This window comes from Haliotis rufescens, unplaced genomic scaffold (assembly GCF_023055435.1).
Source record: "Haliotis rufescens isolate VD_foot unplaced genomic scaffold, xgHalRufe1.0.p SCAF_2, whole genome shotgun sequence".
Lineage (NCBI taxonomy): Eukaryota > Metazoa > Mollusca > Gastropoda > Lepetellida > Haliotidae > Haliotis > Haliotis rufescens.
Window position 1 is genome coordinate 35,856,518 of NW_025963890.1, and position 12,447 is coordinate 35,868,964.

General features: G+C 40.9%; 1 protein-coding gene across 3 annotated transcripts in view; it reads left to right on the plus strand.

Moving 5' to 3' along the window:
* The window catches only part of LOC124113094 (protein patched homolog 1-like), a 66,191-nt gene that overhangs the window by 18,354 nt on the left and 35,390 nt on the right, over positions 1–12,447 (plus strand). For all 3 annotated transcript variants that reach the window (XM_046473351.2, XM_046473352.2, XM_046473353.2), the window contains 3 exons: positions 6,092–6,278; positions 6,533–6,602; positions 6,772–6,869. In XM_046473351.2, the coding sequence (XP_046329307.1) occupies positions 6,092–6,278; positions 6,533–6,602; positions 6,772–6,869 (355 nt within the window). The remainder of the gene's footprint in view (positions 1–6,091; positions 6,279–6,532; positions 6,603–6,771; positions 6,870–12,447) is intronic.

The window sequence follows — 12,447 nt, forward strand, 5'->3', positions numbered from 1 at the left end:
CACCCCAGGACAACACGACCTTAACCCCCTCCCCTGACAGCTCCACCCCCACCCCACCCCACCCCACCCAACCCCTGGAGTTCCGAAAATCGTAACCCCCTTTCCTGACAGGTCCATCCCAGCCCCACCCCTAGACCACCAGACCGTAACCCCCTCCCTTGACAGGTCCCCCCCACCCCCACCCCACCCCAGGACCAACAGACCTTAACCCCCTCCCTTGACAGGTCCACCCCCACCCCCACCCCACCCCAGGACCACCAGACCTTAACCACCTTCCCCTGACAGGTCCACACCAACCCCACCCCATAGACCCCCCAGATCTTTACCCCCTTCCCCTGACAGGTCCCCCACACCCCCACCCCACCCCAGGACCAACAGACCTTAACCCCCTCCCTTGACAGGTCCACCCCCACCCCCACCCCCACCCCACCCCAGGACCACCAGACCTTAACCACCTTCCCCTGACAGGTCCACACCAACCCCACCCCACCCCAGGACCAACAGACCTTAACCCCCTCCCTTGACAGGTCCACCCCCACCCCCACCCCACCCCAGGACCACCAGACCTTAACCACCTTCCCCTGACAGGTCCACACCAACCCCACCCCATAGACCCCCCAGATCTTAACCCCCTTCCTCTGACAGGTCCCCCACACCCCCACCCCACCCCAGGACCAACAGACCTTAACCCCCTTCCCCTGACAGGTCCACCCCTACCCCTACCCATAGACCCCCCAGATCTTAAATCTTCTCCCCTTGACCGGTCCCCCCCACACCCACCCCACCCCAGGACCAACAGACCTTAACCCCCTCCCTTGACAGGTCCACCCCCACCCCCACCCCACCCCAGGACCACCAGACCTTAACCCCCTCCCTTGACAGGTCCACCCCCACCCCACCCCAGGACCAACAGACCTTAACCCCCTCCCTTGACAGGTCCACCCCCACCCCCACCCCACCCCAGGACCAACAGACCTTAACCCCCTTCCCCTGACAGGTCTACCCCTACCCCACCCCATAGACCCCCCAGATCTTAACCCCCTTCCCCTGACAGGTCCACACCAACCCCACCCCATAGACCCCCCAGATCTTAACCCTCTCCCCTTGACAGGTACACTGAAGACTGTTGAATCAGGCCTCTATCAAACCCTGCCTGGTAGTCCAGCTCAAATTACAAGTGTAAGGAATGCAATGTCTGTGCTGGCCCCCTTCGTTATATCATTCAAACAGAGGCCCTGTTTACTCTGCCAGCCTCCGCTCCTCCTCCCCTCACATGGCAGCCATCTAACTGTGGGAACAGCCACCTCGTATTCCACACATTCCCAATATGCAAGATGAACCGAGAAGGCATAAAAACACAACATGTGCTTTATAAAAGAACACCCAAATTTGCCAGGGAAGATCTTCTCCCATCCCACCGCCTGGGCTGGAGTAGATCAATGGACCAATACTAAAGTCGTGAGGAAAAGTTGGCCAAGCTTTGAGAAATGTTTGGAGCTCTAATGGCTAAACCAGGGCGCTGTGTGTTTTGTGTGGCATGAATGTGCAGTAGTTCTGGGGGAGAGCGAGGGGTGCCCTCCCCACCTCGCTGGATGATGTTCTTTAGTGTGTTGGAGGGGGTGAAGCTTGCAGCATTCCTCCACATAATGAGTCAAGTTGACTGGGTACAAAGCTACTAGCTGCTCATGGTGGGTCCTGGTCTCGCCACATACTTCCTAATGGGCTTCTTTATGGTCAGCGACTGGTGGCTGCTGGTGACTGGAGGCCGCTCTCTGTAATAGTGACCAGACTCCCACAATGGGACCACTCTCACCCCCACCATATGACAACCCTTACCCCAACAAAGTGCTCCTCACCCCCACCATGTGACATATCTCCATATATCCATATCTCCGCAACATGACACACACACACCCCCACACCCCACCCCCACCCCCACCCCCACCCAACCCCCAACATCACCTCCCCCCACAACATGACCCCCCACACACACATACACACAACATCACTGCCCCCAAATGACCACCACCCAACAACATGACTACCCCCAACTTACGTGATCTCCCCCAACTTACATGACCATCCCCCCTCAACATGACCACCCCAACTTACATGACCACCCCCCAAAAACATGACCCCAACTTATATGACCCCCCCCCATAACATGACTACCCCCAACTTACGTGATCTCCCCCAACTTACATGACCACCCCCCAAAAACATGACCCCAACTTACATGACCCCCCCCATAACATGACTACCCCCAACTAACATGACCATCCCCACACAACATCACGGCCCCCGACAACATGACCATCCTCTCCCAGTGTAAATAATGGATTTGGCAAATCATGTATTCTTTGTCTGACAATAATAATAATTTTTTCAAGAACCATATCTTATTTGATTGTAAAATGGTAGTCGTGTAAATACAACGTAGTTCTTAGTTGATTTGTTTATCGATATGTGAATGATCGTCATGTTAAGCAACATTGAAACATTAATCTTTGCCTGATGACTTTTTGTTTACGTATATATATCTGCAACAGTGATCATTCTATTTGACAGAACATCTTAGAAACTGTTTGGGGAAAGTAAGAATACAGAATATAATTGATTAAACCTTGAAGGTAGTGGACAAGAGTTCCTATACTGAGCAGTTTCTGGGTATTTCCTTGTTTATTGACTGTCTCCTGGGTCTAGTGGTAGAGCGGAAGGTGCCGGGTTCAATCCCCAATGTCATACTAAAAGACGTTAAAAGATGGTGCTTCTTGTTTCCCTTCCTGGCGCTTGGAATTTAGGGGCTTTAACAAAGACTGGTTGGCTTGGAGTCAGTATGCTGTCTGAGTGGGGTATTCATGTTAAACTGCGGCATGGTTTCTCAGTGGGCTAGCACTATAAAATCGGCATCAGTCGTACTAGTCCAAGCAGCCACACACACACATGCAACATTAAACCCCATTTCACCTCCCCTCTTTCTTTATAACAATACATGATGTTGTGTACTTTGATTCAATATGTAGGACCCAAACAAATCCATGTTGCCATGTATTATTTCTTTAACACTGAGAATACACGCCTAAGGTTCAAATCTTGACGTACAATTTGTAATTTCAAAAATATTATTTTTTAGAAAAAAATTAGAGAGTGAATGCAATGTAGAGGTCAGTCGTTTTCATTGTTTGATTTAAGGTTCCAATAAACATCTGCATAGATAGACAGCCATTGATAAAAACAATACAACCTATAGCATTAGACAAGGAAACTGTACAATTTGATTAATTCCGTAATATTTGGGCTTTAGCAAGATCTGGTAAAACTATTCACACAATTCTGTTTGTGCATGACAGAACTTTCACGAAGACAGTAAGACAACACAACTTATTTTGAGAAGAGGTCTAAAACCGTGCACATGTCTAAGATGTCTCGGATAGGCCAACAAGGAAAGGAATTAACCATGTGGAACTCTCCTTACAACTCCGGGATAGATCTGCTAGATGGGTCGAGTTATGACAAGGGAGACCACCCAGAAGACATGGCATCGTATCTTGTCAGAGGGGTAGGGTGAGGGGGAGGGGGAAAACGATCCTCAACCATTCCGACTTGAATTATTCCCCTTCACGCTTAATGATGATACGAAGAGGCTGAAAAAAAGTGTGACTTTGAAGGCGAAATCTGTGTGTGAAGAGAGAGAAAGAATGAAATTTATTGCATAATGATGTGGCAGAGTGTTGCAGAGGAAACATTCTGAAGAAACTGCCAGTCTTGGGGAGTTATGTTTGAGTCTTGGATATTGTGAGAGGAGAAATGTTGCCGCAACTCTGCGCTCTCACAGGGCACCAGACACGGAGAGGGATCACGCTGTGCATGGCTAGCCCACCTGTAGAAATACTCCACTTCATCAAGTTTAACTACCCACACACCTGTGATGATTAGCGGCAAAATATTCGTCTTACCTTTCCATGTCATGGCTTTGGGTGGAAAGTGATGCGTTCATTAACGTCCTGTTTGTTTGTGAACCGTTTCCAGTATTATTGTTTAGGTGGTGTAATTATTTTTACATTCAATCAATGTTTGACATGATGGAAAGTGTGAGACTCGCATTCTTGCAGAGAAACAATACTGACAGTTTCACAGGAATAAATAACTGTCAGTTTCACAAAAAGAGGAATTAATAACTGTCAGTTTCACAGGAATAAACAACTTGGTTTCACAAGAAGAGGAATTAATAACTCAGTTTCACAGGAATAAATAACTGTTGGTTTCACAGGAAGAGGAATTAATAACTGTCAGTTTCACAGGAATAAATCTCTGTCAGTTTTGCAGGAATAAATAACTCTCAGTTTCAGGAATAAATAACCGTCAGTTTTAGGAATAAATAACTATTGGTTTCACAGGAATAAATAACTTCGGTTTCACAAGAATAAATAACTGTCAATTTCACAGGAATATATATCTGTCAGTTTCACAGGAATAAATAACGGTCAGTTTCACAGGAATATATAACTTGGTTTCACAGGAATAAATAACTGTCAGTTACACAGGAATAAACAACTGTCAGTTTCACAGGAATAAACAACTTCCGTTATCTCAGGAATAAATAACTTCGGTTTCACAGGAATAAATAACTGGCAGTTTCACAGGAATAATTAATCCTCAGTTTCAAGGGAATAATTATAACGGTCAGTTTCACAGGAACGAGAAAATAACTGTCAGTTTCACAGGAATTAATAAGTGTCGGTTACCTAGGAATCAATAACCATCAGTTTCATAGGAATAAAAAGATATTTTTTCCAGGGAATTCATTCTAAGATAAATGTTTCAATTAAATTTAAGGTCATCTCTAATGTCTGTCCAATTTTATAGCATATGACACTGTATTCGACATATTAAGTCCCCTGCTCTATCTGTAATTAATCTTCATAAGCACCCCCCCCCCTACTTAGACCCGAACATTTACGTGATTCTCCATACCTTGCCTATGTTACAGATTTCTTTAAAAGAGAACGGACGCGTAAAATGGATATATATATATATATATAATTGCTTGGTAACTCTTATCGAAATAGTTTTTTCTTCACTTGATCTCTGAAAATATGTTCAACTCCTTGTTTATGGTTTTAATAAACGCCCCCTATATCAATTGTCTAAGCCATGAGCTGCTTATTACAACAAATAGTAAAAGTAATTGACTTGAGGTATAATTTCTGAATCACCTGCACATGTTGAAATATGCACAGATTAATATTAAGATGTTCATTCCAAGACCAGACTGTGAAGTAAGTACATGGAGCAGTACTACACAGACTTCCAGATTGACAGACATATTCCTACAGAAAAACAAAACCCTAAACACCTCATATCACACCAATCTTCATATCTACTCACTGAGGAGAGTCATCAAACTGGTTGCCATGGCAACTATCATATTATGCTAGACTGCTTTGGATAAACTCTCCTATGAGTTGTTTTTTTTCATTTATCATTGACTGTTGATATCAGTGTCAATACTGATGTCAATATCATTACTGTGTCAATATCAATGTCAATACTCATGTCAGTATCGATGCCAATATCATTACTGTGTCAATATCATTACTGTGTCAATATCAATGTCAATACTCATGTCAGTATTGATGCCAATATCATTACTGTGTCAATATCAATGTCAATACTCATGTCAGTATCGATGCCAATATCATTACTGTGTCAATATCATTACTGTGTCAATATCAATGTCAATACTCATGTCAGTATCGATGCCAATATCATTACTGTGTCAATATCATTACTGTGTCAATATCAATACTGATGTCAATATCAATGTATATACTGATGTCAATATCAATGCAAATACTTATGTCAATATCTATGTCAATATCGATGTCAATACTTATATCAATATCAATTTCGATACTTATATCAATAGCGATGTCAATACTTATATCAATATCAATATCGATGTCAATATCAATGTCAATATTGATGTCAATATCAATGTCAATACTTATATCAATATCAATTTCAATACTTATATCAATAGCGATGTCAATATCAATGTCAATATCAATGTCAATGTTCTTGTTTTCAGTGGATGGAAGGTTAGGGAAAGAACTAGAATACACTCGGAACATAAAGGGGGCTGGATCTGGGACAACAAGTGAAATAGTTATACAGACACCGAAGAAAGCAACGAATCTGTTGAATGTGGAATCTTTATTGTTACATTTAAACGCCTTGTTAGAAGCTACAAGGATAGAGATTGAAGTCGATGGCTTGTAAGTAGTGTTACATTTCTCTATTTTCTCTAGATTTCTTAAAATCAAAGTTCTGATGACAAGCCTCTGATTTATTCTGATAATTTGATCGAGCATTTTATGGTAGTCATCAGTTATATCAGTATAGTTTCTGTTGTCATGGTAACTACAGTAATGTAAGTGCAATGTTAGTCATCTGGTGGTTTGAGTCGTTTTTGAGATTCCTGACTCTGTCGATCATGTATTTCAAATCTTTCAAACATTGTTTTTTTCAGAACATGGAAATTTTCAGATCTATGTTTTGCTGCAGACTTTCCAAGAACCGAAAATGCATTTATTGATCTTGTAAGTATTTTTTAAAACATAATTTATTATTTTCAATGTGTCAAAAATGAGATTTAAAATTTTCATCAGATAGTTCTACTCTTTAGATTTACACACTCTTTCACCCAGTGGTGATTAAAACAATACTTATTAAATGAAATATTTTCATCAAGACCATTCTTCTCTTCAGATTTTAGAAGATCTTTTACCCTGTGTGGTGATAACGCCTTTAGACTGTTTTTGGGAAGGTGCAAAGATTTTAGGACCGAATCCGTCCTACAACACAGGGTGAGTGTTGAAGAGATTGATACAATGTTCATAACAGCAATGCTACTTAGAACATTCATTCAGTGTTCATAACAACTGTCAACAACCTCTATGCTACTTTTCACCTCATGATGGTTCAATGCCGGGGATCATATAATATTTTGAAAGTGTCTACGAAGCATCAGATTGGCTTGATGACTTGAATAATCTGAAACCACCAGTCTCTCAAGCTGAGGTTCACCCATTAAAACAATGGAAAAAAACAAGCAGATACTCAAAATCTCAGATATATGTCTCTTGAAAATCTGGAAAAAGCTGGACCCAGAACGTCAGGGGAACTTGAGTGAAGGCGTAATTGCTCTCCAACTCTGATATTTCACTCCTGTATACGAGGAAGGTCATTTCGACGTAATTAATGGATTGTGGTTTGTTTTTTGGGCTTTGATGATTTTGCAGGATGCTTGGTAAAGAAAATGGAATCTGTAGCATTACCGACTTTATTGTTACCAGGAGATATGATTTGATCGCATCCCAAGTGGGGGCACCATTATAAACTGGATGTTTATAAAAAGTTCAGGACATTAACACTGTCTGATTACCTTCTCTGAAATGTGAAGAAGTATTTTTAACCCTGTAAATTAAAAGTTTCTTAAATGATGTTTCGGTGTAGCTATTCTTTACAAAGCTTGCCAATTTGGGGATTCAAATTACTGATGTTAAAAAAACCCTCATCATTAACATTGACATAGTGCTCCTCCTGCTCTTCATCACAGAGTGTGGGTGAGTGAGTTAAAGTGCAGCATGTTAGCTTAATGAAAGGGGAAAGACTTGGTGATGCAGGTCTGACATTGTTACCACTTAGGTCAAGCCTCAAAGCACTATGGTCCTGACAATTCAAGATTCATAAGCAAAGTGGACCGGGATTTGAACCCATGGTCTTAGCATCCTTGTACGTCCAAGGGATGCAACTGTGGCAGGCAAACAGCAACGTTTTAGACAACTGGACCACATTGTCGTCTATGTTAGAACATATTGATCAGAAGTAGTGAAAACACAAAGAAAGACAATAAATTAGGTCAAACGTGTCCGAACCTTTAAAAAATATGGGTGTTATAATTTGTTGGAAAGTATTTTTTCTATGTCACCGCTGCTAAGTATTAGTGACCAAATAATAATTCTGACGAATCTGTATTGTTATGAAAGTAGGAGATTGGTCTTGAGCCAGGATATTTGGACTACCCCTTGCTGTTCAAGGTGAAACCTCATACCACTAAGGCAATCATCAGTGTGGGTGGTCTAACGCCTCAGATACCAACCCTGCCCTTTGTATTATCAACTCAATAAAAAGAGATCTAGACTTTGATTATACCTCTTCTACTATCCTATTGGCGGAGGCACAATGGACATTTCTGTCAGGGGTGTTGATTGGTTGGGTTGAATGGAGAGGGCAAAGTGTTAAGTTTCCATTGACTAAAGGATGGTCTGTGAATGTGGTCAAGGCAGATTGAGAATACATTAGTCTCAGTTTCATAGGTCTGTCACCTGTTGGAAAGTTGAAGGGAGTGAGGAAAAGTGGAGGTGGTAGGGGTAGTTATGATAATATAAAGTACAGCTCTCAAAAGATAAAAAAAATAATCCATTATGTAAATTTAGGCCTGCACAATATTTGATTTAAAATTTCACCTATAAGTTATTTTTTTAAGGGTTCACATTTTAATCTTTTCCTAGATGTAAAAAAAATCCTAATTATTATGTTTCTAATAATTTATCAATTTTTGTCTGGGCTAAAAATATGTTGGAAAATGTTTTTCGAGACATTTAATTTTTAGTACAAAGCCCCTTGAAAGGTTAAATGGTCTGTTTTTGCTTGGCATAAAATCAAGCTACACGATCAAAGAAACGCTAAACCCAAACCTTTTGTCTTGGCAAAGCATAGCACCTTCTGTATTCCACATTAGTGGGTGGTCGTAGTTTTGGTACTGACCTTCCCAATGGCGAAGGTATTGTGGGTTGGCACCAAAAGTGGAATCGGGACCAGATAGCGGAATTGAACTGTCAGGCAGGAGGAGAGTTTGTTGTCATAGTTTACTTGCCTCATAAACACTGCAGTTTCCGAGATGGTTTTGTGTATTTGAAGAGGAAAACTGTGTCGTGTTTCTCTCCCTTTCTCTCTTCTCAATCCCGCAGCAAATGTAAGCCACCGGACAACTTAGAAACAGGTGATTTTAATCTGGGGATTTTGGCACTGAAATATTTTTGCAGATGAAAATAGCAACAGCCTTGCCTTTTGAGAGCTAGGGGTTTTCGTTTGTGAATCGGAGAAAATGTTTTTCGTCTGTTTTCCATTTGCAGGTCAAATGAAAATACGTGAAAATGTTAAGGCCAGCTATGGCCCCGGATTAATTTCTTACATAGAGATATATCGAGGAATACTTGTCGACCTTTTCTACCATGGCTGTGTTCATCGAGGAATTGTAGTGAAGTTATGACTCCACAGTTGTATAAAGTGGAATAATCCATTTGTAGACAGTTTTTGTCCAAATTTCCCAGGCAGCCCATACAACCCACTCGATGCGGTTTAAAAAAATGCAATACAAATTATGTAACGAGTTCCATGTGTTCTATAGCTACTGTTTTCTCTGGGTTTCATTCAGTGCAGCACCCATGGCAAATGGCGACTTAATTTCTCACATGTGGCTGCAACATAAACCGAAATGGGGAACCTCTGTATGCTAAATATATTTCAAATTTTTGTCCGAGTGTCAGTGTCATTTTGTTCAATCAATGAAACTGTTAGGTTGCAAACTAATTCAATGACAGCTGTAAAGTGAGGATAATTTCTGTCAATGAATGATTTGTAAAAAATGGAAATATGGCGCCATGGGAAATAATGAATGAAATAATGGTTTTGAGACAAATGGATAATGATTGTTGTATATATCATGAATCGCTATCATGTTCTTACAAGATTGGGGGTAAATCCTGCGCATGGGTTAATGAGATTGCTATAGATGGGGGACGCTAAGTGTACGGACATGTTCAACTTGGGTGGTCTTGACCAAATAGCCCTGCTGTAGACTAGCTGGTGAGTCTCTGCTATCACAGATGGAGTATCAGCCTATCTGATGTCTTGTTTATAGGTAGAATTACTTATACTCATTATAAGCTAGAGTTTACTGCACAAAGCACATCCACACAGGGCTGAACTCAACTGCACATCAATATAGGAACAAGATACATGTGTAACACACTTTGTAGTATTCTTGTTTCATAATTTGTCTTGTGGAAAACCTGTTTTGTAATGGAAGATGAAAGTCATGTATTATGTTTTGCCCATGTTTTGCAGTAGAACGTAATTTGTACTTGCAAGAATATACAGATAATTAGCTGCAGCAAACTTATGTACATCTTTATATTCACAAACATTGCTTAAGTTCTCAAACATTTTGTAAAAAGCTCTTTGTATCAAACAAGATATTAAGATGCACCTATAAATGTTAGATATATGTAATGTAAAATGGGTCGATGGCCTGAAATTCTGAATAAACTTAATCTGAATCTGTTTCCCAATTTACTACATTTGGGTAGGAATAACTTCAGCATGGTTTGAATTTTAGTATGGAGAAGCTGATAAAGTATTTGAATAATTTGCTCAACATGAGTACTTGGTTGATGAGGTTCTTGCTGCATATTTTCATTATTCTACAATATTATTGTCCTTATGTTTCATAATTTTGAAGCAACTGAACAAAAATTTAAAACACTTTTTTTCAGTGGTCTTGAGAAGTTTCCAAAATGGATATAAAACTAAATGACTTGGATAAACCTCTGACGAGGAAGTTGTAGTGATAATTTGATGGATAGATGTAAACTCTTAAAGTCATCTCGAGTTTATGTGAAAAAGGGAAGCCTTTTTAGTCATGGGTGGTGCTTGTATGAATTCCAGTGTCCAAATATTGTCACAGATCAGCCTGAAGCTTGTCAGGACATTGTGGGGCATACAATGGATGTGTCCAGGTCATTCAGAGCCTTGTCTGCACTGACCAGTGAGTGAACGCTGGCTGGTCAGACCACCCTGGAGGTTGGCTGTGCCCCCCTGATGACCAGAGGTCATTGCTGCTGATTGATAGGGCCGGCCAGCACTGTGGAGGTCAGGATGAACACTGGCCTAAACAAGCCAGTGTTCATCACCTCTTGTAGATCACACCTTGTGGCTTGGGAAGTGTTGAATGCTGGTAGATCTCAAAGCAATCTGGGAATCATAGCACTGTCTTATTCGGAAAAATTGATTTTTTTTTGTCTGCAACTATACAGTAGATCAGTAGATGATTTATGTTTATCAGAAATTTTAATATTTTATTATTTCTTTCAAAACGGACTTGACAGGTTAAAGAATTTTTCATGCTCAATCATGACTTAGGAAATTAAAGAGCGTATGGACATACATGCTCGTTTTTTCTCTCCATGATTTGGATTTCACATTAAATATAAATACAAAGTGACAACATCCTCAGGTACGAAGCACGTAAAAAAACGAGGGCAACTCATAAAATGTTTTCTATGGCTCAGATCAGCCAGTTGTTGCCGTTATATTACACGTGTTAAATTAAGAAGCGGAAAATCAAAGAAAAACATGAATTCCTACACCAGATTAAACCTTTTGTCATGTAAATTGCTACGTGATTTCACCTTCTCAATGAAAGACCTCAATTCATAAGTGAAATAGGCACCCTTAACATAAGAAAGGGAGGCAAAATAGTGCAGCGTGATGTATTCAAGCAGAGAGGAAACTCTCGCAATGCAAAATAAAAATAGTAATGTTTTGAAATACATTTTTCATCTTATCTATCTTTTTTATAACAAGAGGCCAGGAAACTTCACCCATGAAATTCTTTACCTGGCTGGCATTAATGATAAGGGTTGTCAGTAGTCCGTATCTTAGGGGGGCGCTGATATCAACTTGGGTGGCCTGCAAAGACACTCGGATCTTACATGTCCCTACTGTGTTTCAGTCTCTATAGATAAGTGTGCGCTTATCATCAGGAGTCGTTGTGGGTGACAGATGGGAAGTAGACAATATTCTATTGACATGTCATTGATGTGATATGGACGTGAAATAAATCCACGTCTTTGATAGATGTTGATACAGTGATAAAGGGAGTAATTTACGTGGACTGAAATTGACAATAACATGTTGATTACTGTCTTTCATGATGATGGTAGATAGGGAAATACGATTATTATTGTATGATACGTTGAGCTTACTATATAATTGCTTAGGTATCATGTCTTCTAGCATGGCTTATCACATGAAGGGGTAAATGTGATATGGTTCAAGTTATGCAACCTGTATATTACATGTTTTTGAATGGATACAATGTAGTAGGTCTCTCATATAGGCCTATACCCCTCATCAAACACTGAGAGTCTTCCCAGAAATGTTGCTACTAGCACTAGCCCCGGGTCCCCACCCTCAGAGATGACAGAGCCAGATGGGGGGATAATCCTATATGATTCCCTCAGACAAGCAAGCAACAGTAAACCCCCCTCCCCTCAAACCCCACCCACCCCCACCCCCACCCCAACCCCCACCCCCAAC